The sequence below is a fragment of the Canis aureus genome, chromosome 35, assembly GCF_053574225.1.
Source record: "Canis aureus isolate CA01 chromosome 35, VMU_Caureus_v.1.0, whole genome shotgun sequence".
Lineage (NCBI taxonomy): Eukaryota > Metazoa > Chordata > Mammalia > Carnivora > Canidae > Canis > Canis aureus.
The window spans coordinates 19,957,789-19,983,630 of NC_135645.1; the positions used below are offsets into that span (position 1 = coordinate 19,957,789).

General features: G+C 36.0%; 1 protein-coding gene across 15 annotated transcripts in view; it reads left to right on the top strand.

The window, feature by feature from the left end:
* Window positions 1-25,842, top strand: part of CBLB (Cbl proto-oncogene B) — a 410,036-nt gene that overhangs the window by 268,307 nt on the left and 115,887 nt on the right. For 13 of the 15 annotated variants that reach the window (XR_013372351.1, XM_077884048.1, XM_077884049.1 and 10 more), the window contains one exon: window positions 15,377-15,523. The exons of the other annotated variants lie outside the window; for them this stretch is intronic. Coding sequence is in view for 12 of the 13 variants with exons in the window: in XM_077884048.1 (XP_077740174.1) it covers window positions 15,377-15,523 (147 nt within the window). In the remaining variant the exon portion in view is untranslated. The remainder of the gene's footprint in view (window positions 1-15,376; window positions 15,524-25,842) is intronic. 15 annotated transcript variants of the gene reach the window in all.

Genomic DNA, 25,842 nt, shown 5'->3' on the forward strand with positions numbered 1-25,842 from the left:
AAAGGTTATTGAAGGGAGAGCTCATTTGCTCCTTTTTGAAATGAGGCATAGGTGAGCTCCATGTACGCTGAACTAGTGATGTGTGTGGTCGTCTTCTATTTCCTGTGGTGGGAGGAAGCAAGCCTTCTCTCTGACCTCTGGCAATATGTTAACCACTCAGAAGAATTTAGTCCTCTTAGGATAGAGTTGTGGGGGTGAAGTGGGGTGTGGCAGTGAGGTTATTATCAGCCAGATGTTGATATTTATGAGTGTGAAAAGTACAGACTGTCCCAGGACTGGGCCATCCAGGACTCAGGGTGAGCTCTTCAGGGTTATTGAGCAAGAGTGATGACAAATGAAAGCCCATCAGTAGTTGCCCTTGAGTCTGTGCTGAAAGAGCAGCTCAGTCCTTCCAAAACAATGACTTTCCAGCCCTGTGATGACATTAGCTGACTCCCAGCACGTTGGCTGTGTCATGAGAGGGACCAATAGTTACGTGATTTGGAAAACAGAGTGGAATCTTTCACAAATCTTTAATTAGGTACTTATATCTTCAGGCTGATTTAGATGCAGGTTTACTTAGAGGCAGAACACTGAAAACTAAAAGATCTTTTGAGATTCCTGCTAAATAGTACTTTACAGATGTTAAACATGCGCTGGAATCACCTGGGGGTCTTATTAAAGTGCAGATTCTCAATCAGCTGGTTCTGGGCTGGGGTCTGAAATTTCGCATTTTTAATAAACTGAGGTGACGTTTCTGCTGCTCGTCCAAGGACTGAAGTTTGAGTATAATTATTAGACATCTATTTTTTTATTTATTTTTTATTTATTTTATTTTATTTATTTATTTATTTTTATTTATTATTTTATTTATTTATTATTTATTTATTTATTTTATTTTATTTATTTTTTATTTATTTTATTATTAGACATCTATTTTATCTATTTTGCTCTTGCCCTAGATCTTGAATGCTGAACCAAAATCTAAGGCCCACTAAGTAACTATTATCACCTATCCTTCTTCATGTTTAGTCTTTCTTTATTATTTCTTAACACTTGACTATGAAAATGCTACTCATAATGAAGAAGATATATTTTGTCTTTCCCTGGGGTGTATATATTATAGGTGTATTATGGGAAGAACAGTGACCAATAATAGTAATAGGATCCAAATTAAATCCACCAACCAAAATACTAGAAATTCTTTCTGATTGGAAACCAAATGCTAGGCTACACATTGCTATTTGCAGACATCTCCATGTGGTACCATATTCACATGTGTGTTATACCTAACAGATGTCTGCAAAACAGATTTTTGTGACAGATTTTGACACCGGAAATACATCAGGCTCCATAAAACTTAATGGGAAAATGTATTGCTTAACTGCAGTCCATTTTTAAAGAGCAGATTGCAGTGCATTCAGTGGAATCATTTGGGCCTTATTCTTGAGGGTTTTGGCAGAGGCTCCCTCTGCCAAAAGGGAATCCAGAGAATTCTCTATGAGAATGTCACCTGGTGGCGCGGTACTTGATTGGTTATTGATAATGTTGTGTTTGGGGTTGGCCATATTCCGCTCAGGATTCTATTTTAAATCATGGAAAGAGGACGTATTTCTTCACTAAATTTTTATCTGATGAATCATTTCTGGAAGTAGGGGAATTACTGTGGTATTTTGAAATAGAAACACATCTTTTCAGATGTGCATCAGCAATGTGATCTCTGAGTCTGTTTCAAATGGTAATACACTAGAGGCTGAGAGTCTGCCAAAGTGGAACATCTGCTTCTAAGACATGGGCTTCTGCTGCATTCCTCTCTGTGCACTATTGTTTTCTTTTGTTTCTTTTGTCAATTTGTTAAATCTAGATTATATTCCATCAAGGACACCAGGAAGAAACCCTCAAAATTCAAATCACCATCGAGAAATCTTCAACAAAAGCTTTTAAATTGGGGTAGAGATCTAAGAATTCCTACTTATTAAATTACACCTTGTACTATATTTTATTAAAAGTGGCTTTGCATTTTGTGGGCTTTTTTGGTGTTTTCTTGTTTTGTTTTGTTTTTCAATCCCTCTTTAGATGCTGGTAGAGTCATGGTCGGATATGTAGACCTCTGCATCCTTGAGCAGCCTTTGCTGCTGGTGGGCCTGTGCTAGTACAGTGGGCAGGCCCGGATAGGAAGGCAGTTCCGTAGCTGTAGCAAGGCCTCAGTACCCAGTCAGCCTCTTCCCTGATGACAGATTACTTCTGACTCTGCAGGCTGGCACATTGCCAGGCTCCTCTCCACACACAGGCTGGTCTTACCAAGCTTGGTGCTTTCATCTGGCATGTCCTTCTCCCTTTCCCCTGCCTCTCTTGCTAAGAGGTCCACGGTTGAGTACTTTCTCCCTTTAGCTTCTCTGTTCCTGAAGCATACTGAATGCACCTCAGTTACACAATTATACTGTATTGTAATTGTGTGTTTTTTTTTTTTAATTGTGTGTTTTGATACAGAATTACTCACTTAAATCATAAACTCCCTGAGGGCAGGAGTGTAACTGGTTTTCATCTTATCCCCACTGCCTAGTACTAGTGGCAGATCAGTGTAGAGCCTCAAAAGATATTTACTGAGTGAATAGCTTTGTTTAAAGTCACTGGAATTCCATATATATATATATATATATATATATATATATATATATCTCCATATATCTGTTATCTCTAGATCCTGATTTCTATGCATATAAAATTATTCTAAAAATCAAGGAGAACTTACATTTGTGCAAACAAGTTAGACTTTTCAAAGAAGCGGGGAGCTGCATCCTGAGTAAGATGTACCAGCAAATGAAAAGATTAACTTGTGCTGCTGTTATAGGCTCATCTTTTTGGATTATTTGTAACTTTTCTTTCTCTCCTAATATTTGATTCCTTAAAAAATACTTGATTTCAAATATTTATGAAATAAGATTTTCATAAGTTAAATCAGTCTCCCATCATTCTGATTTTTAACTGAAATATTAAAAATGGTTTCTCCTTTTTAAATATTTGGATTTTCTTATTTCTATTAAGTTTTTAAATGGTAGGAATCTCCAGGAGAGGAATAATGATTGATTCTCCTGCTTAGTATATTAATTAAATTTTGCAAGTTTTGGGTATAGCAGTACATCAGTACCATTTCACTAAAAGCCTTTACATGGTAGACAGGTACAGGAATCTGTTCAGCAGGATTTTTAAATGTCTTCTCAAGTGACATTACAGTGATGGTATGGGTACAGCTGAAAGCCAAAAGAATTATGCTTAAAAAAATCAGTGTATATACTTCAGTGTTGTTAAGTAAGGGATAATTAATAGTGCTTGACTTTCAAGCAGAGACTCCAGTGAATAGAACTAGGTAAGTCAAAATCAGGATGAGTTCTGTAAAGTCATCTTCAGAAAACAAGGAATTTAAATGGCAACTCAATTTAAAAGACCTTCCTAAGCAGTGTATAAACATTTCAGGTCTTTGCTTATATTTTACATACATATAATACTAAGGTGATTTTCTACTTTGAGCATTTAAGACTTGTAGAAGTTAAGTTGTCAGTATAAATCAGTGGATTAGCCTAATGGTATTTTCACAGTTCAGTTCATTGTGGGGTTATGTAGATAAATATGTTTTGTAAATTAACTGTGGTAAGTTTCTTCTGATCCAAATCTGAGTAGGCTGCTTTCCAATTAGTGTAGTCTAGATTTTATCTTAAAAAAATCTCTCTTGGTTGGTTTGTTTTAGTATCAGAAAATATAGAGGTTGTAAACTTTATAATTTCTAGTATGTCAAAATATTTTTGTTGGGTAGGAATACAACTCTTACATGATGTGATTTTTTTTTTTTTTTAAATCCATGTTACTTAATCATATTGACAGAGGAGGGTCCAATCCTTTCAACTGCTACTATTGCTAATGATAACAATTATAATAAGTTAGTAACACTTAATAGTACTAGTAATAATGATTAACATTTATCAAATGTTTGCTTTGTCTCAGTTTCCCAAGCCAGTAATTTACCTCCGTGTATCAAACCACTACAAAACTTAGTGGTTTAATATAGCAACAATTGTTCTTTGTTGTGATTTTGTAGGTTGATTTCATATGGTGTTTGCTCAGGTATTGTTGATTCAACTGGAAGGTCCAGTGGCCTCTCTCACATACCTAGCAGGTGTTGTTGCCTCACAGCTGGAGACCTATTTGGCTTTTCTGTGTGACTGCTTGGGCTTCCTCACAGCATGGCAGCTAAATTCCAAGAACATTTTCCAATATGCAAAGGAAAAAACTGCAGATCCCTTAGGGCCTAACTTCAAAATTTACACAGCATCATTTCTACCACATTCTATTGATCAAGGCCAGTCATAGCCTAACCTAGGTACAAAGGGAGGGGAAGTAGACACTACTAATAGGAGGAGTGGCAAAGAATTTTTGACCATCTGTAATTCTCCACTAATCTATGAGATTAGTACTCTCATAATTTATATTTTAGAGGTGAGGAAACTAAAGCTTAGAGGGCATAGGTTAGTACCTGAGGTCATTCAGCTACTAAATGATTTAAGCTCAAATTGAGGTTAATTTGACTCTGGAGCTGGTGCTTTTAACTAATGTTATATACTGCCCTAATGTCATATTAGTTCCTCAGAATGTAGGTAAGTTAAATCTATTTGTCTTTCTACTCCAAAACCAATATCTGAGGGAGTTTTATTGATGTGGGGGTTATTCCATTTGCAATCAGACTGAAATAGAGGGATTTGATTCATATTACTGATCAGCCATCATGTGGTAAACATGGTTGTCTCCCTAAATGTGGACATTTCTAAACGCTTGGTTGAGATGAAAGTTAAAGTTCTTAGACCCACCATTATCCATTGCTTACTACACATATTAGCACATTTCCTTACCAAGAACAAATAAATAAAATTAAAATTTTAAACTGTAAGTTTCACAGTGGGTGTACTCTATTTTAGCAGTCTACATTTTTCATATGGTTTCAATATCTTAGAGTTTACTGTTCATTAACATGAAACACACAGTTTTAAAATTGCCTTTTTTGTTGTTATTTCTGCTGCTTTGTGGTTTTCTTTCCTTTGAAAGCCAATGTTTTTCAAGGATTTTCCTTGTTGAAAAAAGATAAATGTCAGAGATGCCTATTACGGTAAAAAACAGAATAAAAATTAAGGCTTCCAAATAAACTAATGATTTTTTAATGTTTATTATAAGTTCACTTTTCTGTGTTAGAGTTTTCAAATCCTAATTTAAGGATTTCTGCAATCTCCGACTAAAGCATATTAAGGAAAGTCTGTAACTTAAAGAGGTTATATAGCATCTCCTACTTTGTATAACTGCAGGTTATGAAATGGATTCACCATTTTTGTTTAAAACATATGGGCTTTGTAGTACCAGGGCTTTCTAGTCACTTCCTACTGGTTGGAATAAAAGTGATGATAGACTCATAGAATATTGTGAGGTTCCACAATCACCTCATTTTATAGAGGAAAACCTTTTGAATAAGAAGTTTTCAGACCTTTTTCATATCATGGAGCAATGACACTGGTAGAGCTGTGTCTAGAACCCTACACTACCAGTGCCATGCTTTCTTCCACTATATTAGACTATGTCCTTAATGAGGCTTGTTACTGGAAATGTAGAAACCACTTGTCTAAGAAGGTCCCATCACCACCACTCAGCTGCAGGATAAGTTGAATCCAGTTTAACTTTCATCAGTTTAAGAAAATCTTAGACCTAAAAAAACTTTTGTTTTAATGTATCTGTTTTTGCTACGTTCAGAAAGTTTAAGAGGTTTATGGTGGTCCAGAGAGGTCATACTGCTAACAACTCTGATTTCCTATGTTTTCCTATGATTGCTGTACCTTTTTGTTTTTCATTTGGAAAGGAAAAAATGTCTCCCTGAACCCCAGTATTTCTCTAAGAAATTACTGTATTACTTTCCTGCTGTTTGATGACAAAGAGTATATGTGATGTACTCATTCGCCTGTATAGCTATCGAACTATGTTCCTAAAAGTAGCTCAACTTGAATTACGTTTTCTTTTTTTTTTAAAGAGACTATTATAAAGGTAGGAGATAAAATCACCAACGAGATTTAAGGATAATGAGACCTAACAGATTGAGATGACTCCTTATTCTGCTTAGCTGTTATTCAATTGTTGACCTTTGTATTCCCTGCTTAATGTTCTAAAACTGTGAAATTGTAATTGAGGCCTTCTTTTAGAGCGGGATTTTGAAAAATACTGGTGTGCCATTGGCACACCAGTCCTGTGGCCAAAAGGCTAATCCATTTTAGAAAATTGAGAATTAGTGGTCAAGTAGAAGGTGTGGGGGGACTGCACTGTAGAGAGCCAGAGTGGCCTGGATATCAGTGGGGCCTGCCCCAAGATGGGGACATTGCAGTAGGTGTGGAAGTCTGTACATTTTTCTGCATGTATGTTGCACATTTGCCTGAGAACATCAGTAGAAAAGCTCTTCGGTGACATTTTTGTTTCTTGTTGAAAATTGGAAAATTCAAAGAAAAAAATGTCGAGAATACCAGAGATTACTCCAATTTTATCTTTGTGTGTAAATCCTATAATTTTTTCTATTTATCTATAATGTGGTAGTCAGCTTTTTAATAGAACTAAAGCTGTACTGGGACTACTATTTATTTTCCTTTTTATTTTTCACTTCATTTACTCTATGGTAAACTCATGTACATACACATACAGAGTGTTAGATTGTGGTATCCACATCTGATTATACCAAAAATAAATGAGAGTTGCTTGGAAAAATGGTGTTCATATTTCCCCCAATCATTTGAATGAGGATAATCTTAATGACCCGAGGGGAAGAGATAGGGGGGGAAAATCTTGTGATTTTTGCTTTCTTTTGCTGGTAACACACAATATGAGTACCAGAGAGATGAGCTTTATTCTCTTTTTTTCACTTGCTCAGGAGAGCAGGGTTGAAATGGGACAAGGTTATCAATAAGGGAAATTTCCAGAGCTAAAAGAAAGAAGTAACAGTTGTCAGCAGGTAATGTGATGAGAAACTATGTAACGCTTCCTCAGAAAATACTACAAATGTGCTTATTTTACTTGAGGTTCTGGAAACTACCATGGGGGATATAGCACTAATTTCCTTTAGCTTGCTGGTATTATATTTCCATTCATGAGGAAATTAGAGAAAAGGGGAAGAAAGGAATCTTAAAACTCATAGAACAAACATTTTTCTCTAATTTTATAGTCAAGCCCCAGATTTTTAATTCTTAATGCAGTTTTTGGTAAACTTTCTTTTCATCAACATTTGGAGAGTTGATGCTTTACTAAGTGGCATTTCTATTAATTGTTTTTATATACTGCTCCTACCAGCTGTTCATTAGCACTGTTTGGGGTTCAGGAAAAACGTTCTCATTTATAGTTCTCTAAATATTTCCATGATACTTGAGATGAACATTTATTGAATGTCTGTTATGCATAAGAAGCTTTTAAAAGTATAAGACTTTCTGTTATCTAAAAAGGGAGTTTTGGTATGATGGAAGTGAAATGCAGTGTGTATATAAAATAACCACGCCGCTCTTCAGAGAAACCCTTGGCAGGTAATACGAAGTGGTGGAGGTGGTGTCTGATAGATCACATCGAGAAAGTACGAGAAAGGTACCCTGGGAGTACTTTTACAGGAAATTGATGCACGTGAAGGTTCAACAGGCTGTGGCACAGGAGCTTTGTGTCAGAGATGAGGAACAGATGGATCAACCCAAGGTGTGGAGCAGGAAGAGGAGACTGATTAGCTGGAGGAGAGCAAAGAGCAGTGGTGTAAGAAATGGCAGAAAAATAGTTCTGTCCTATGGACAGTAGAAATCCTTGAAGGAAATACCATTTTAGGACAATTTTAAACCTTATTTTATCGAGTAAAAACAAAACAAAAGCCATCCTTGAAGTGTCAAAGGTAATGAAATATAAAAATGGGAAATAGGGAGTGTAACAAGTGAAAGATAATTCAGAAGTTTCCATTAGAAGCAATAAATACCAACATAATTCAGATTACTACTTCAGTATAATTTTTTTTCTTACAGTGGCTTATGGGGAATTGCAAAGAACTAAAAATCCACATTAAGAAAAAGAAAAAGCATTCCTTCAGGGTCAGCTTTGGTTTTGCTTGTTGATGAGACTTATCTTTTATCACATTACCCCAGGTCAGAAGTATAGTTTGAACTTCTAATGTTTCTTTTTCTTTTGGGGTTGGGGGGACCTAACAAAGAAAACAAAGTTCTATGTTCTGATTACTTCTATATGAATCTCATATAGATGACTCATAATGATGACTTTCCACTTAGTTCTTAGAACTTTCATTGTATTTTATCTTAAAAAGAATGTAGGAATGGATTTTTTCTTTTCTCTCTCAAGTAATAGACTGGTCTACATTTTTAAGATTTATTTTACAAAAGGATACTTGTTACAGATTAGGTTTAGTCAAAAGACATCCCATACTAAAGACAAAAGAGTTTTCTTTATTGAAGTGAATATTGTTAAGCTTTTAAACCAACTGAAAGTACTAATAATCATATCATCCTGTAGTAGGTTCTCATAGATTCTCCCTATAAAACTGTTGGAATCACCAAAGAGATGTTGTTAATCCCACTTGGGCATTGCCACAAAGTTAAAATAACTGACATTAAACAAGTTATTTGGGGGGCTTTCTTGAATATATTGAGATAAGGTTGATTGTCCTTTTCTTCATGCAAACTGTCATAGTCATAGGAAATTTCAAGATGCACACAAATGACCCTGTTCAACCTTGGAGTAACTGAATTCCTAGCTTAAGTAGCACTCACCCTACTGTACCTGCCTGTTGCAGGGCCACATTCTGGTCAGTTCTGCATCACCCCAGAAATTGTCAGCTCCTCTACCTCTCTCACTGATTACCACCTTTGTTCTGGTTCTTTCAGAGTTATTCCCACTGCATTGTCCTGTGCCTTTGGAGATGTCTGAGTCCCCTAAATTCATTAAGAGTAGGATTGTGCCATCATCTTTGCATTATCTGTGCCTAAACCAAACTTAGTATCTATAGATACCCAAGATTTGTGGAATAAGTGACTGAATGGATGAATCGAATACTTGTCTATTGTATACTGTGAGACTCTAAAGGGCTACCTTTGACAATTGGTGATCTTAATAAAGTGTGAGAATGATGATTTTCGCCTAAAGATGGCCATCAGCTTAATGGACAATAACGATATGGGAAAAAGATCAATGATAAATACTTATACTTTTAAACAGAGGTGGTAGGTAGAATTAATAACTTTATTAATTGTTTTTAAGAGTTGATGTGGTGGGCTCTTATGGACATGCCTTATTTACGTGTGACAACGCCATAAGAGGCGTTTTTATTTAAAATTTCAGAGGTAAAAAAAAATATATATATATATATAAAATTTCAGAGGTAAGGAAACTGGTGCAGACAGACTGGTTAAGTAACTTGTTCAAGAGTAGGGATATGAACCTAGTACTATCAAACTTCAGGATAGGATAGTTGACAAATTAAGCAGAATACATGCACAGACACACACACACACACTTATTTATTTATTTATTTATTTTAAATATTTTATTTATTTATTCATGAGAGACACACAGAGAAAGGCAGAGGGATAGACAGAGAGAGAAGCAGGCTTCTTGCAGGAAGCCTGATGTGAGACTCGATCCCTGAACCAGGATCACGCCCTGACCCGAAGGCAGACACTCAACTGCTGAGCCACCCAGGCGGCCCAGCAGAATGTATTTTGAATGTTACCTGGGAACAAAGGATATTCTATTTGAACATAATAGACATAGTTCGTGCTTGAGTTAAGTTTAAGTAAGGCATTTATAAATTGTCCATTTAAAAATGTTTTAGAGAAGAAATACATTTACTAGGGGAGCAGCATCCTTATTTTGAGCAAGCTAGTGTCTTGCTCTTCTTAGTAGACCTTTGCAGGCAACATATTCAAGAGTTTACCACAGAGAGATCAAAGGAAGTCCGGGGTTCATCCTTCCCTGCCACAGTTTTGAGCTTGCCCTTCCCAGCCATGTTAGTGGTAAATGATGTGTCCTTTAACAAAGGAAAAACACCTTCCTTAGTTACCCAATTTAGTGCATTTTTTGGACTGACATAGTTTGCTAACTTCCTTTTTAAGTGAGCAGTTCAGTTCCTAAAAAGTAACACAGAACAACTTGAAAAATCCTTTCCCTTGCTCAGATTACTTTTGGCTCACACTCTTTACTTTTCTTATGACTTGGGGTAGACTCTGAGTTTTTGTTGGTAACTGCCTCTGGCTCCCCTTAGCAATATTGGAAACCTGAAAGCAGTTGGGCAGGGAATGGGTAGGATCTTGTTTTATTTGAGGCTCTTAGGACTCATCTTAATAATAGTCTTTATTCCCATGAGGGAGAAATGAAAGGCAAGGCTTACATCAGCTTAGTCTCCTCACTTTCTTAGGACTCGAAATGTTCCCAAGGTCAAAAACAGTGTGAAGTAACTCTCTAAACCTATCTTGGAGGGCACTACATCAGAAATACAGTGAATGGAAATTGCTCTTTAACTGGACGTGAGTCTCATTTTAAGTGCCACTGTTTATATTCTTTATGTCCTGCCTTTTTATGTTGAATTTGTTTCACCTTGTAAAGATTAAGAAGAGCATGTTCTACCTTTTAAATGTGAGAATTGAATTATTAATAGTTTTTGAATAAAAAATGGTCTCCTGTTTTTTCTACCAAAGGTAGTACATTCTCACAAACTTTGGACCTTACTGATATAGAGTGTCATTTGAAGTTTTCCACTAATTCAGCATTTAAAACTTTTTATTTCTTCCTTGATTTATGACACAGCTGTTTCTTGAATGGAGAAAATGCAAGGACTACATGCAATCATGATTAGATTACATTCTTTATATGTCTCCCACATTTCGTGGTGGCTACTAATCAAATCCTAATATATTTTTTATTCATTTTTCAAGTTTAATTCATCATCCCATGATGGCTATAATTGGTGTGTTGCCCCCTATAATCTATTCATGTCTTTTTCTCCCATGCGATGTGCTAGTTTATTAAGGGTAGGATTGTGTCATCCCCAGCAGTGTGCACCCCCAGTCTCTGATGATTTTGGCTGTAGCCACCTTAAGCTGCTGAAACTTATCATAAGGAGTGAAACTCCATCATTTCTGGAAGTCATGCTCATTCACTCTGGTTCAACCTCACATTCTGTGCAGTAATGTAACTTGACTTTTGGATAAATTGATTCATACCATTTTAAAGAAATACAATAATAGATAGCTGAATCCAGGGTAAAAAGAGGTACCTTGCTTCCTTGCTTTGTAGGCAATATACTTTTCTTTTCTTTTCTTTTCTTTTTTTTTTTTTTTTTTTTTAAGACCATGAAAGTGAGGCAGGGGTGGGGAGGGGCAGAGAGAGAATCTTAAGCAGGCTCCACGCCCAGCACAGAGCCCGACACGGGGCTCAATCTCTTGCCCCTGAGATTATGAAGTGAGCCAAAATCAAGAGTCATATGCTTGACCAACTGAGCCACCTAGGTGCCTCATCATAGGCAATATTCTTGATACAGCTGATGCATTTTATGGTTTTTTAAATAATGTAGCTAGCTTTCCTCCTCCCCCTCTCTCCCTTCCTCTTCTTCAAGTTTCCTGTACTATTTATTTCTTTAATGGTTTACCCAATATTGCCATCTGGAAGCTACTTTTTGATTACCTGATACTTCAAGATACTTCTATTCTGAGGATTATTTCTTAAATAACAAAATTTTATACAAAACTTCACAAAATATTTTTAAAAGATTTTATTTATTCATAAGAGACACAGAGAGAAAAGAGGCAGAGACACAGGCAGAGGGAGAAGCAGGCCCCATGCAGGGAGCCCGATGTGGGACTCGATCCTGGGTCTCCAGGATCATGCCCTGGACTGAAGGCACACGCTAAACTGCTGAGCCATCCCTGGATCCTTTTTTTTTTTTTTTTTTTTTTTTTTTTAAGATTTTATTTATTTATTCATGAGAGACATAGAAAGAGGGAGAGACAAAACTTCACAAAATTTTAAAAAATAGCTTAGTTTTTTGGGGGGGAATAGACATATGGTAGCAATTAGTAAAATAAAGTATGTCTTATATGTGAAAGTGTTGCAAATTCTTTGTAAAATTAATAAAAGTTATGTGTACAAGATTGTTGAGTGTGGACAAAGTTTTTTACTTCAGTTTGGAGTAGGAGAATTTTAATGATAGAAATGTATTCTTAATTAGTAATTATCAAATCCTTTATTAAGTAGTCATCTTTTTGGTGTTATGGTGAGCAGCAGTGGGCTTAGGGAAAAATTGGCCAAGTATGGAAAATTTCATAATAGGATAAAACATTTCATCCAAAAAGATGTATAGTTGCCTTTCTTCTGTGTCTAGTTGATTAGAGGTGACTATATTCTTGGATTTTGTTTTCAAAATTGGAAGTTATTTTAGAAAGAAGAAGTGAAAAGGGGGATTAAAGCACAATAATATATGGCAAAATAATGGCAAACAAAACCAAACCCCACAACTATATAAAAGACAAACACCATATACTGTGACAATAATTTAAATGACATTGGATAGTACAATTAGGTGTCTTGTCTTTTCATATCTTGTGGATTTCAACCTTTAAAAACATCGGCCTTTTAAATAGTGAATTTCCAAGGTGATCGTTTGCATGTGTATGGTATTTATATGTGTTTACAAATTAGACATAAAATAAATCTATATTCTGGTCTATTTGAAAATTAAGGTAAACAAAACTGTTGCATTCACATATTTTTAACAACTTAAATTTGAGTTTCTTTAAAGATTAAAGAAACTTTAGTCTTTTATAAAGTGTAAAAGTAAGAAATGTGGTGATCTATTTGGGCAGGGAACCTGATGCCAAGCTTGACCTGAAGACCTAGGGATCATGACCTGAGCCGAAGTCAGGCACCTCTCACACAATTTATAACTAAAAAGAAATTAAATAGGTAGTAGTGATTACTAGAGCTTCTAGACTACAAATTATAAAGATAAAATGTTACTATTTCTGCTTTGAGGTATAGTGTCTTGTAGCCAGTGGATCCTGTAGCTGAGATGGGTAATCACTGGCACTGTTCTCCAGACTTTAGATCTAACAGATAAAAATGAAAAACATTTGGATATGATTATGATTAAAGAACAAAGACATAAGAGGATGGAGAGCAACCATCTCAGACATAAGAAACAGTTGGTTTACTCTAATTATAGCCATCTTGATTTTTCTTTTTTCTCCAATGTGTATCAATTGGAAGTTTGATGGACAGTTAACCCTTTTGCCTAATTATATAAATAAATTTGTTGCAGATTTTCTAAAAGGACTTTCTGCCCTTCCTTAAACTCAGATTTCAGAAGTCAGTTGCAGTTTATACTGGCCACAGTTCTTCCCTTTGATGTAGTTCAGTAGTTCAGTTTTCATTTCCTACAACTGAATTTCTTGTATCTACCATCCTCGAAATGAGGATGTGCTGACATAAGTGAGAAGATCAAAGATTCAACTAAAGAATTTTCACATTTGGATTAGGCTGAATTGTGTGGAAGTGTGGCTGGATCTTAGAAAATAATGGCACATTATGTGTAACCAGAATGATTTTGCAGATTGTTTATTGTTGCCAGTCAAGCATTAAAATATGGCCTAAAATCCTGACTCTTCTTTCTCATAAATCTTCTCGTAGGTTATAATCATTATGGAAATTGGGACATTTTTTGTTTTCCAATACAGATGAATTCATTGAGGTGTAGATTATACTCTTACTTTCCTTTCGTTCCTACTTTTCCCACTTTTTTTCTTGAGTACCCTCATTTATCCTGTATTCATCTTACAATGAGAAGGTATTGGCTTCTTTTCTAAATGTTTTACAAAGAGTGCTACTCATTGACTTTATTGACAGGTGCATATTATATGATCTCCTAGGTACCTAACATGTTTCTGCTTATTATCTGAGGGTCTTTTAACACAGGTATGTGAATGAAGAATAGGAGGCAGAGAACCACATCTCTCAGTGTCTAGGCCTATTGAAACACTATGAGGTTTGAAATGCATTGCAGATTTGATGGCTTTCTCTACTAATCATCCCCTGTATTTACTTTAGTCCAAAAGCAATTGCTTCCTCCTTCCCATCCTCACATCCTGACCCCCTCAACACACCCACAAAAGCAGCTGACACTTCAAAATAGAATGATGTTCTATATGTCCCTATTGAGTTCTGGTGATTCTGAGTAAACAGGAATGTAAAGAAGGAAGGTCAGTTCAAAACTGAAAAGCTCTTCAGTGTTTTGTGTTTCAGTTGCTTCTTTGCTGTTTAGCACTAGCAGTTTTGGACTCATTAACATAATGTTGTAAACTTCTTAGGAAATGGCAGGAGGAGAGTGCCAGTGGTAGTAGTGTTTTGAAGTACGAGTCATGTTTTGAATCACGTTTCAAACCCTGTCAGAATTTCTGGAACTTAACCATGGTAATTAGAATGGAGACGACACCTGGCTTTCCCTCCATTCCAAACCATTTGTTTCTTGCCACCGTAAATCTTTCTTTCTAAAACAGATTCAATCATGTGCTCCATTTTGTAAATCCATTTGGGCTCCCCGTTCCTTCTAGCAGTAGCTCTTGACAAGGGGAGTGCATTAGAATTGCTCAAGGAGCTTCTGAATTATGCACATATCTGTAACTCATCACCAGAAACTCTCATTTCTTAATGGGAGTAGAAAGCTTATTTGATGAAGTTTGTTCATTGTTGCAGGGGCCTCTTTATATCCTGTCCCCACCAAAGTTTCTCATCTCGTGTCATGCTGTTTCCTTCGATCACCTTCTGCTCTTCTCCAGCTGTGCTAAACCTGGATATGACACAAATTGTTCTCTTCCGTCCCTCTGTGCTTTTGTATAGAAGCTGTTTTCCGCTCGTCCCCTCTTCCTCCAAGTCTTTCATCTGTCAAACTACTTAAACTTCCGCCATTTTCCTCTAACGACAAGTCTTTCCTTATGCGTCCCCATGTAGAAGTACTCTGCCTTTTGTGTTTAGTGTTTATATTTGATTATGATTTTTTCAGGAGTGCATCTTCCCATTAAACTGTGAGCTCATTGAAATCATGTACTTTATCTTGTTCATGTTTACGTTAAATGAACACATGGGTGAATAATAAAGTTGAAAGCCTCTTAGGAATTTACATGTATAGTTGGTGTGAACATTGTTTTTAGATGCATTATTAAGTTGAGGTTCATGATCAGCCACCAAGACCTATGTTAATACTGTACATAATTTTATTTTTCATAGTATATATTCCCATTAAAAATTGCACATATATTTATTTATTTTTCATCCCCCCCCCCCCTTGTGTCTACAGACGAAATCTCACAAAACTGTCCCTTATCTTCAGTCACATGCTGGCAGAAATCAAAGCAATCTTTCCCAATGGGCAGTTCCAGGGAGATAACTTTCGTATCACGAAAGCAGATGCTGCTGAATTCTGGAGAAAGTTTTTTGGAGACAAGTAAGTACAGATCATTATAGTCTGCATCCATTTTTGAAGAATGACCTAGTCCTGCCTCCAGTTCTATATGGTATAGATTTTACTCAAATACTTGGAGACTCTACTTGTGGGTTTTTGATGAGTGTTTTGATTGCTAATTTTTCTGTTCAGCCACCAAAAGTATGCTTTAATAACGGAACAGTTTTATGTTATTGCAAAGCAAATATCAGTTATACTATATTTACTTGATAAGCATTCATTGAGTTGTATAGTTTGCTCTAAGAAGCAAAGATACATAAGATGCTGGTAACTCTTTATGACTTACTACACACTTAAGACACATGCACAGTAGAAATCAGAAAGGGATAGATATTATAAAAATGGCATGAATAAATTGTTCTGACAACTCAGAGAGGGCAGCAGTTGTTTCATGATTGAATGAATCAGGGACAGCTTCTCAGAGGAGGTGATGTGTCAGGTTGATTGAGACCTGAAATAGAAATGAGGATCATGTTATCACAAAATAGCAGATAAAGATGATTTCCTTTAGGTACTGCCTCCCCAGACAGAAACTTTGGTGAGCACCCTCACAATGTCCTTGAACGTAGGCAGAGCCCTGTCTGATGGTTAAGGAGGAACAGTGATTGCTTATACACTGATTACTGTTTTCATCCCCTAGTTAAAAGTCTATATTTATACATTAACTAGTGAAATGAGACCTCTAAAATGTTGGTACACACTTTGATGGTCTTAGTCCTTGACATCAGTGAATTAGCTAGAACAGTGGGTTTCTTTTTTCTTTTTCTTTATGAAATACTAAGCTTCTCTAAGAAAGTGCTAAGTGCTTAGCTTTATAACTTTTGGTTTTGGGATTATTAAAGCCCTTTCTGTGTTTCTTAAATAAAATGTATTCTGAACGATTGTTTGGCACTAAGGGGAGAAATACTCTGTGTTCCAGAAATCTTGCTATTTATAATGCTCCTGTATCCATTCACAAATGCGAAATTACAAGGAAAGGTTCATCCTCATCTAAATTAGAATAACAGCCAAAAGTACACTAATTAAATATTTGTGGAACATTGAAAGCAGAAAGGCATTGCCCAATTCTGGGAGTCTGAACTGAGAGGGTTTCTTTTTCCCTTTTTTTTTTTTTTTTTCTGAGGGTTTCTTAAAGTCACAGCTCATATATTAACACTTTGAGCCTAATGCAAACAGTGGGTAGCCTTCAAAATCTACTTTAGCTTAAAATTTTAAGAAAACTTATAGGACAAAATGTGGTATTTCTTTTTGAAAACAAAAAAAATCTGGTGAGTTATGAAATTCTTCAGTTGTCAAAAGGTCAGTAAAAAAAATGGAAAGATTGCTCACACACATTTTTTTTTTTTTTAAGAGAGGATTTTGTTTTGCTGGCACCTCAAGCCACAAAGAATTATGCATTTGAGACCTCTTTATTTCCCTTTATTTATAGCAATAGACTTTAAGAGACTGATATTTCTGTCGTATGGCAGTCCAACTGCTATATGAGTGAAATCACTATTAAATCAAATGGGATAATTTTGAAATACAGATGAAATACTCTCTTACCTCCCAAACCTTTAAACCTTCCCCCCTGTCTTCACTTACTTGAGAAAGCTGTTTCATTTTTCTTTAACATTTTACTTTTGGGATGAGAGCCAAATTTAAAGCTCCTTCTGGAACTTAGACATATTTCCATAGTCATCAAAATTAATGATTCTTTTATTAGATCATTGGAGAAACCATCTTTATATTCTCTGTGGGTTTTTGCCTTATTTCACAATATTTTATTGAATGAACAAGCAAATGCATGAATGATGAAGCCTTTCAAAAGGTTGAATTCTTTTATCTTCCTTATGCTCTAATACTAGTTTATATTTTTGCATAACTTAGATCTCATAAGGAGGCATTTCTGTCATTTATCTTGCTACACATTGAAGCCACGTGAAAATGCGTTCATTTGATCTAACAGTGCCTGAAACTTGAGAGCAGAATTGTTTCCAAAAACAGAATCATTGAGGAGTTAGTTCCAAAAACAGCCAAACAGGTTATGATTTTTATAAAGCAATTTTTAAACCTAGGGAGTATTGTAATTTTTTTTCAAAGTAACTGTCAGAGCAAGATGTTAAGATTGAATTAAAATTGGGAAAAAACTAATTTTCAAAAGATTTTGTTAAACTCCTAAAAGCAATTTTGGTACTTAGACCTCATAAAAACAGAAAGAAGGCAAAAATTATTTTATTTTTATTTTTTGAAATAATAATTCCAGTATAATTAATGTAGAATGTTCTATTAGTTTCAGGTTTATAATATACTGATTGCACAATTCTATACATTGCACAATGCTCATTAAGATAAGTGTTCTCTTAATCCCCATCACCTGTCTCACTTAATCTCCCCACTCACATCTTTGATAACCACCAGTTCTCTATGTTAAGAGGTTTTTGTTCCCTTTTCCTTTGTTCATTTGTTTTGTTTCTTAAATTCCACATATGATTAAAATCATATGGTGTTGTCTTTATCTGACTGACTTATGTTTAGCATTAAACCTCTAGATCTATCTATGTTGTTGCAAATGGCAAGGTTTTATTCTTTTTATAGCTAAGTAATATTCCAGTGTATGTACATACCACATCTTCTTTATCCCTTCATCTACTGATGGACCCTTGGGCTGCTTCCATATTTTGGCTCTTATAAATAATGCTGCAATTACATAGGCATGCATATATCTTTTCAAATTAGTGTTTTTGTATTCTTTGGGTAAATACCCAGTAAGGGAATTTCTGAATCATATGGTAATTCTAATTTTAATTTTTTGAGGAACTTCCACACTGTATTCCATAGTGGCTGCACCAGTTTGCATTCCCACCAGTAGGGCAAGAGGACTTCTTTTTCTCCACATCCTCACCAATACTTGTTTCTTGTGTTTTTAATTTTAGCCTTTCTGACAGGTGTGAGGTGATACCTCATTGTGGTTTTGATTTGCATTTCCCTGATGATTAGTGATGTTGAGCATCTCTTTATGTGTCTGTTGGTCATCTGCATGTCTTTGGTGAACTGTCTGTTCATGTCTTCTGGATTTTTAAAGTTGGATTGTTTGGGGGATTTTTGGTGTTATTTACGTTTTTTTAATACATTTTAGATACTAACCCCTATCTTTCTTTTTGGATACTAATCCCTTATCGGATATGTCATTTGCAAATATCTTCTCCCCCTACATAGGTTGTCTTTTTGTTTCCTCTGCAGAAGGTTTTTTGTTTGTTTGTTTGTTTTTGTAAGCTCTGTGCCCAACATGGGGCTTGAGCCCCTGAGATCAGGAGTCTCATGTGGTACTGGCTGAGCCAGTCAGGCTCCCCCAAATCTTTTAATTTACTTTTACTGTAAACCCAATAATTTATTTTTGCTATTGTTCCCCTTACCTCAAGAGACCTATCTAGAAAAAAGGTTGCTATAGTCAATGTCAGAGAAATTACTGCCTGTTTTCTCTTCTAGGATTTTTATGGTTTCAGGTTTCACATTTAGGCCTTTTATCCATTTTGAGTTTATTTTTGTTTATGGTGTAAGCTAGTGGTCCAGTTTCATTCTTCTGCATGTGACTGTCTAGTTTTCCCAGATATATATATATATATATTTTATTTATTTATTTATTTATTTATTTATTTATTTATTTATGAGACACAGAAAGAGGTAGAGACCTAGGCAGAGGGAGAAGCAGGCTCCATGCAAGAAGCCTGATGTGGGATTCCATCCCAGATCCTGGGATCACGCCCCGAGCCGAAGGCAGACGCCCAACTGCTGAGCCACCCAGGCGTCCCTGTGTGTCTTATTTTTGTAACAATACCATACTATTTTGATTACTTCAGTTTGTAGTCTATCTTGAAATCCAGGATTCTGATACCTCCAGTTTTCTTCTTCTTTTTCAAGATTACTTTGCTATTTCAGGGTCTTTTGTGGTTCCATACGAATTCCAGGATTATTTGTTCTAGTTCTGTGAAAAATGTTGTTGGTATTTTGATACAGATTACATTAAATCTGTAGATTGCTTTGGATAGTATTGACTTTTTAACAACATTTTTTCTCCCAATCCGTGAGCATGGGATGTCTTCCCATTCTTTTGTGTCATCTTCAGTTTCTTTCATCAGCATTTTATAGTTTTCCGAGTCCAGGTCTTTCACTTCCTTGGTTAAGTGTATACTTAGGTGTTTTATTCATTTTAGTGCAGTTATAATTGGGATTGTTTTCTTGATTTCTCTTCTACGTCATTATCTGTGTATAGAAATGTGACAGATTTCTAAGTATTGATTTCATATCCCAGCAGACAAAAAAATCTTTAGGTGTCATATGCCTAATACTTCATTTCTGTGCTTCTCAACCTTTTCAAAGTCATGGAAGAGTCCACTTCTCTGCTCAGGACTCAAGCCCAGCTGCCAAGAGCTTGTGCCTGACTGGAGTCCCAAGGAGATCAATAACAGTTAGGTGTCCTGGTTAACTGGTTGGGAAAGTCTGCATTTGTTAGGTTTTTATGCAGAGTCATTGAATGTTTCAGTGGTTGAATCCTGATTTTGCTTTCTTAGTCTGTTGACCAGGAGATAGTAGAAATACGTAGAAAAAGAGAAGTGACATTACTGAATAAACGTGTCTAAGTAAATTCTGCAAAATAAGGTCAATACCAAACTGAATCTTTGCACTCTGCAATAGTAGTTTAGAATCCACAAACTTTAAGCATGAGCCTCAAAAAATGGATTACTAACTGTTTAAAACAACAAAAATCCATGGATATGGTTAGACTGTGGGTGACAGTCATTTTTCTAAGCAATTCGGGTAGTAGTTTTTGGGCTACTGGTGCTAAGGACTTCTTACATAGAGAAGGTTTAGACCTATATTTCCAACCAAATTATAATTCAGCAAGAACCAGGAGTTCTTTTTATGAACCTGCATCTTTTTATGTGTCCTCTTCTGTCCATCCTTACTTCAAGTTCTGTTCTTCATGTTCAAGTTCAAGTCCTTCCCTGGACTATAGCAACCGCCTCTAACTGGTCTTTGTATCTTCAGTAACAACCTCTCTTGTTTTTCTTAGACTAGAGATCTCAGTAAAACACAGAACTAATCATTCTGGTGTTTTATTTTGTTTTGTTTTTGTCTGAAATGCTCCTGTGAATTATTATTGATTCTAGGTTAAAATGTAAAATCCCATTAATAAGACAAACTTTAGGAACTGTTTTTTTTTTTTTTTCTGACCTCACCTCTTTGTAGTCTGCTCATCCGCAAATAAAGAATGTAACTACAAAACAAATAACACGTTATATGTATTTCCCAATGTGCTTTTTTTTTAATTTATTTTTATTGGTGTTCAATTTACTAACATACAGAATAACCCCCAGTGCCCGTCACCCATTCACTCCCACCCCCCGCCCTCCTCCCCTTCTACCACCCCTAGTTCGTTTCCCAGAGTTAGCAGTCTTTACGTTCTGTCTCCCTTTCTGATATTTCCCACACATTTCTTCTCCCTTCCCTTCTATTCCCTTTCACTATTATTTATATTCCCCAAATGAATGAGAACATATAATGTTTGTCCTTCTCCGACTGACTTACTTCACTCAGCATAATACCCTCCAGTTCCATCCACGTTGAAGCAAATGGTGGGTATTTGTCATTTCTAATAGCTGAGTAATATTCCATTGTATACATAAACCACATCTTCTTTATCCATTCATCTTTCGTTGGACAACGAGGCTCCTTCCACAGTTTGGCTATTGTGGCCATTGCTGCTATAAACATCGCGGTGCAGGTGTCCCGGCATCTGTATCTTTGGGGTAAATCCCCAACAGTACAATTGCTGGGTCGTAGGGCAGGTCTATTTTTAACTGTTTGAGGAACCTCCACACAGTTTTCCAGAGTGGCTGCACCAGTTCACATTCCCACCAACAGTGTAAGAGGGTTCCCTTTTCTCCGCATCCTCTCCAACATTTGTTGTTTCCTGCCTTGTTAATTTTCCCCATTCTCACTGGTGTGAGGTGGCATCTCATTGTGGTTTTGATTTGTATTTCCCTGATGGCCAGTGATGCGGAGCATTTTCTCATGTGCATGTTGGCCATGTCTATGTCTTCCTCTGTGAGATTTCTGTTCATGTCTTTTGCCCATTTCATGATTGGATTGTTTGTTTCTTTGGTGTTGAGTTTAATAAGTTCTTTATAGATCTTGGAAACTAGCCCTTTATCTGATATGTCATTTGCAAATATCTTCTCCCATTCTGTAGGTTGTCTTTGAGTTTTGTTGACTGCTTTTGCACAGCAAAGGATACAGTCAACAAATCCCGATGTGCTTTTTTCCCTCTCCTCATTCTTCGTGTTTTTGTTTCCCTAGATGGCATCCACTGCTTAGAAAGCCAGTCACCCATGCCACTTTGGAAGCTACTCTAGTCTGAGGTGGATATTTATACTCTTTGCTTCCGAGTGCCTTTGCTCATATATGTCCTATTAGACTGCATTGAACTGCTGACATGATCACATTTCCTAATAGACTAGAGAGGTTTCTTGAAAGCAAGGACCTGCTTTCCTGATTTTTGTTTCTCAGAACCTGGCACATTTCCTGGAATGTGTACACACTAATGTTAACAGACTGTATGAATAATTGGATGGATAGGTGGATGGACAGATGATATTTATTCTCTGCTCAAAATTGTCAAGGACTTTATTATTTACAAATTGATTAAAAAAAAAAAATTCTCAGTTCCTACAGTTCAACTCCCTGGAAGCCTCCCTAGCCTCTTCTTCCGTTTGTTACCATCCCAGGATTCTTCACGTCTGGTTCAGAAGTCCCCTTGTCTGGAGTGTTCTAATATACCCCTTCCATATGTTCAACTTTAATTGTTCTATGCATCCTGTCCCTGTTGTGTTTTAGACATGTTTGTGTTTTTGAATGTATGTTTACTTTGTGGGTCTTTCCTCTTGACTGTGAAGCACCTTGTTGACTTCTTATCTAAAAATTTTCATTCAGGTACATTAGTTATTACATGTCAAACTCTGTGTCCAATGCTTTCGTGTATGCTAACTTCATTTTTAATATAATCTTTAAGCGTATTGAATGAATCCTTTATGTACTGTATGCATAACAGACAGTAATTGTTGGATGAATTCATGCATTTTTCTAGCATTTGCTTCTTTTACTAATGTCCTGGTCTTTAGTCAATTTGGATTATTTGGCTCTTTCCTGACATATCAGCAATTACAAGTTTCTAGGTCTGTGCTCATATCACTCCTCCCAGTTGAAGGCTTTTATATTCTCTAGCATATATGTTCTTAGCAATCCCTCAAAGTGAATCTTGCTCTTGATTCTGTCCCTATTGTTATTATTAGATCTCTTCTTAAACCCTTCTGAGCTCTTGCTTATCCTTGTCTTAATTATTTTTATTGTTCTCAAATTATTTTTGAGTTATTTTACTTCCCATTAGACTAGAAGCTCCAAGAACTGACATTTATTTCATTCAAATGAGTTGAAGAGTAAATGTGTGTGAATGTGTGCATATGTGAGATATAGACAGGGACACAGTTTGCTTGTTTGATTGATTGGGAGGCAACAGGCTTATAGGCAGGTATGTAAGTAGGCTGTCTACATTCAGGTCTGACTGTAACATTTCCTAGGTTTGTGACTTTGGGCAAGCTACTTGGTTTCTTCATGCATCAGTTTCTTTTTCTATAAAATGTTGATAATAACAACAATATCTCCTATCCAGGGTTGTCATGAAGGCTAAAAGAGCTAAACTCTACTGATAAGGCACATAGAACAGTTTCTGGCACATAATAAGCACTCTATGTTGTGGAATAACAAACCAATTTAAACCTTTTGCCTTATTCAAAACACCCTTATATTTATTATTAATTCTGCAAATAATACAGTTATTCAACTTTGTATGACAGATATTCCGTAGACCCTAGAAATCTGAAAGCAGAAGCCAAAAATAAATAATAAATTTTCTAAAATTGGGTATAGGACAGAACATAAAAAACTGTCCTGCTTACCATGGAAAAAAATGATCTATTTAAAGCTCAGTTCACTGTCTCTACATTTGATTTCCTGGGGAAGTGGTATGGACCTTCTTTGGTTTCCTGTATTTTCTTTTCACTTTTAATAAGAAACAAAGGACAATAGTTTCTTTACCTTCTCAGTGAGTGAGATATGTGTTTTTCTATCACATTAACTAGATCAGTGTTTCCTCTAGTCAAAGGAAAGGCAACTTAGTCATATTTAATTAAAGAAGGTTGTGCACAACAGAAATTAAGGACTTGTACAAGATAACTGGACAGCAGCAGCTCGGAGAGAAAGGACAAAACTGACCTAGAACTCAAGTACTGCTATTTAATATTTCCCTTACTTAGTCAACTTCTATTATTGCCTATTAAAAAAAAATCTAAGGATCTTTATATTAATAAGGAAAACAAACTTACAGGCCTATTTTGTTTAACTCCTTATAACAAGATCTCAGATACAAAAAGCAAATAAGACTCAAATGATAATTTTCTCTCTTTAAGCAGAATGTATTCAATTTGGGGAAGATAGTATATACAGACTTGATAAATATTTAAAACTAGTTATGTGCCATTCGAAAGGTGCCTAAGGAATGTCACAAATACTAAATTATGTATTTGCTGGAGCGGTTGGAGGATCACTCTGGCTCATGGAGGAGCTGGTATTTGGTATGGGTTGCACATATGTTAATTAGGAGTCTAGTAGCCTGTCCAGTGGAAAATGTTGTGTTTGGGACTGAATTGTTACAGTGTCTACTGGAGTTCAAAAGAAAGATACAGCCGACTTCAAGGTTACATAAATGCCTTCATTTTTTTTCCTCTGTTATTTTCATCTTTCTCCTTCTCTCCACTCTGAATCCTTCAGTAAGTGACCTTTACCTAGTGAAATCACCATGATTTAGGTTCTGGTCTCATCCTTGAAACCTGATTTCACAGAACCAAGAGTATGTTTATATAATAGACACAATTTAACTGAGCTCATAAACTGATCTATAACTCAGAATTTTTTTTTAATTTACAATGATTAATGCCACTGTCAGGCAGATGAGGATATATGTGTCATGGTAGATAAACTATATGTGGAGCCATATCAGAATTCCTTGGCGAACATGGAATCCAAATAAGGGGTAGGTGTGTGATACACTCTAGGTGTTACTCTGCTTCAAGGACCTAAGTGCTCCAATTGTTACTCTCTTTCTCTAGAACTGTGCTTTGAAAGCTCTGTCCTTTTCTGCCCCTTTGTACTTTCTTTTTCTGTATACAAAGTTACATTTTTAAAACTCTGTTCTTTTGGACCCTGAGAACAATGAAACCCATTGATGGGTTTTAGGTAGGGAAATGGTCATACTTGCTTGTTAAAAAGGTGGGTGATTCTTGCTGAAGTATGAAAATGAATTTGAGCAGTTGGCTTCCAAACCCATTTGATTGTATTTATTACTCGCTTATTATTAAATACTTTTTGAGCATATCGTTATTTATCATCTGCATACATACATATATTTTTGTACAAATTATGTGTATTCTCATATATAATACAAATAAAGGACATATAACACAAACTTTAAAAACTACATAAAGGGGATGCCTGAGTGGCCCAGCGGTTGAGTTTCTGCGTTTGGTTCAGGGCGTGATCCTGTAGTCCTGGGATTGAGTCCCACATCAGGCTGCCTGCGAGGAGCCCGCTTCTCCCTCTGCCTGCGTCTCTGCCTCTCTCTGTGTGTCCCTCATGAATAAATAAATAAAATCTTTAAAATAAATAAATAATACTACATGAAGTGGACTGGGTGGCTCAGTCATTTCAGTGCCTGACTCTTGGTTTCAGCTCAGGTCAGAAGCTCACTGTCTTGTGATTGAGCCCTGCATCAGGCTCCACACTCAGCTCAGAGTCTGCTTCAGATTCTCTCTCCCTAACCCTCTGCTTCTGCCCCGACTCACTCTGTCTCTCTCTCTCTAAAATAAAATCTTCAAAAAGAAAAACAAAAACCCTACATAAAAATGCAAGTAAAATTTCAATGTTTTCTTCCCATCTTGAAAAGAATCATCTTGTGTACTCCATGGGGTCTGACTAGCCCCCCTATCCCCACACACTTTAGAAGCTAAAAAATTAGAAATAGGAGACTAATAGGTAGGAGGCTATTATAGAAAACTAGGTAGCAATTATAATAATATACATAAAATAATATATTGGAATGTAATCAGTACACAAACTAAATTTTACATATATATACATAAAAGCAGTACATGGATTTGAGAATGACATAAAGATAAAAATAACCATACTTGGGACACCTGGGTGGCTCA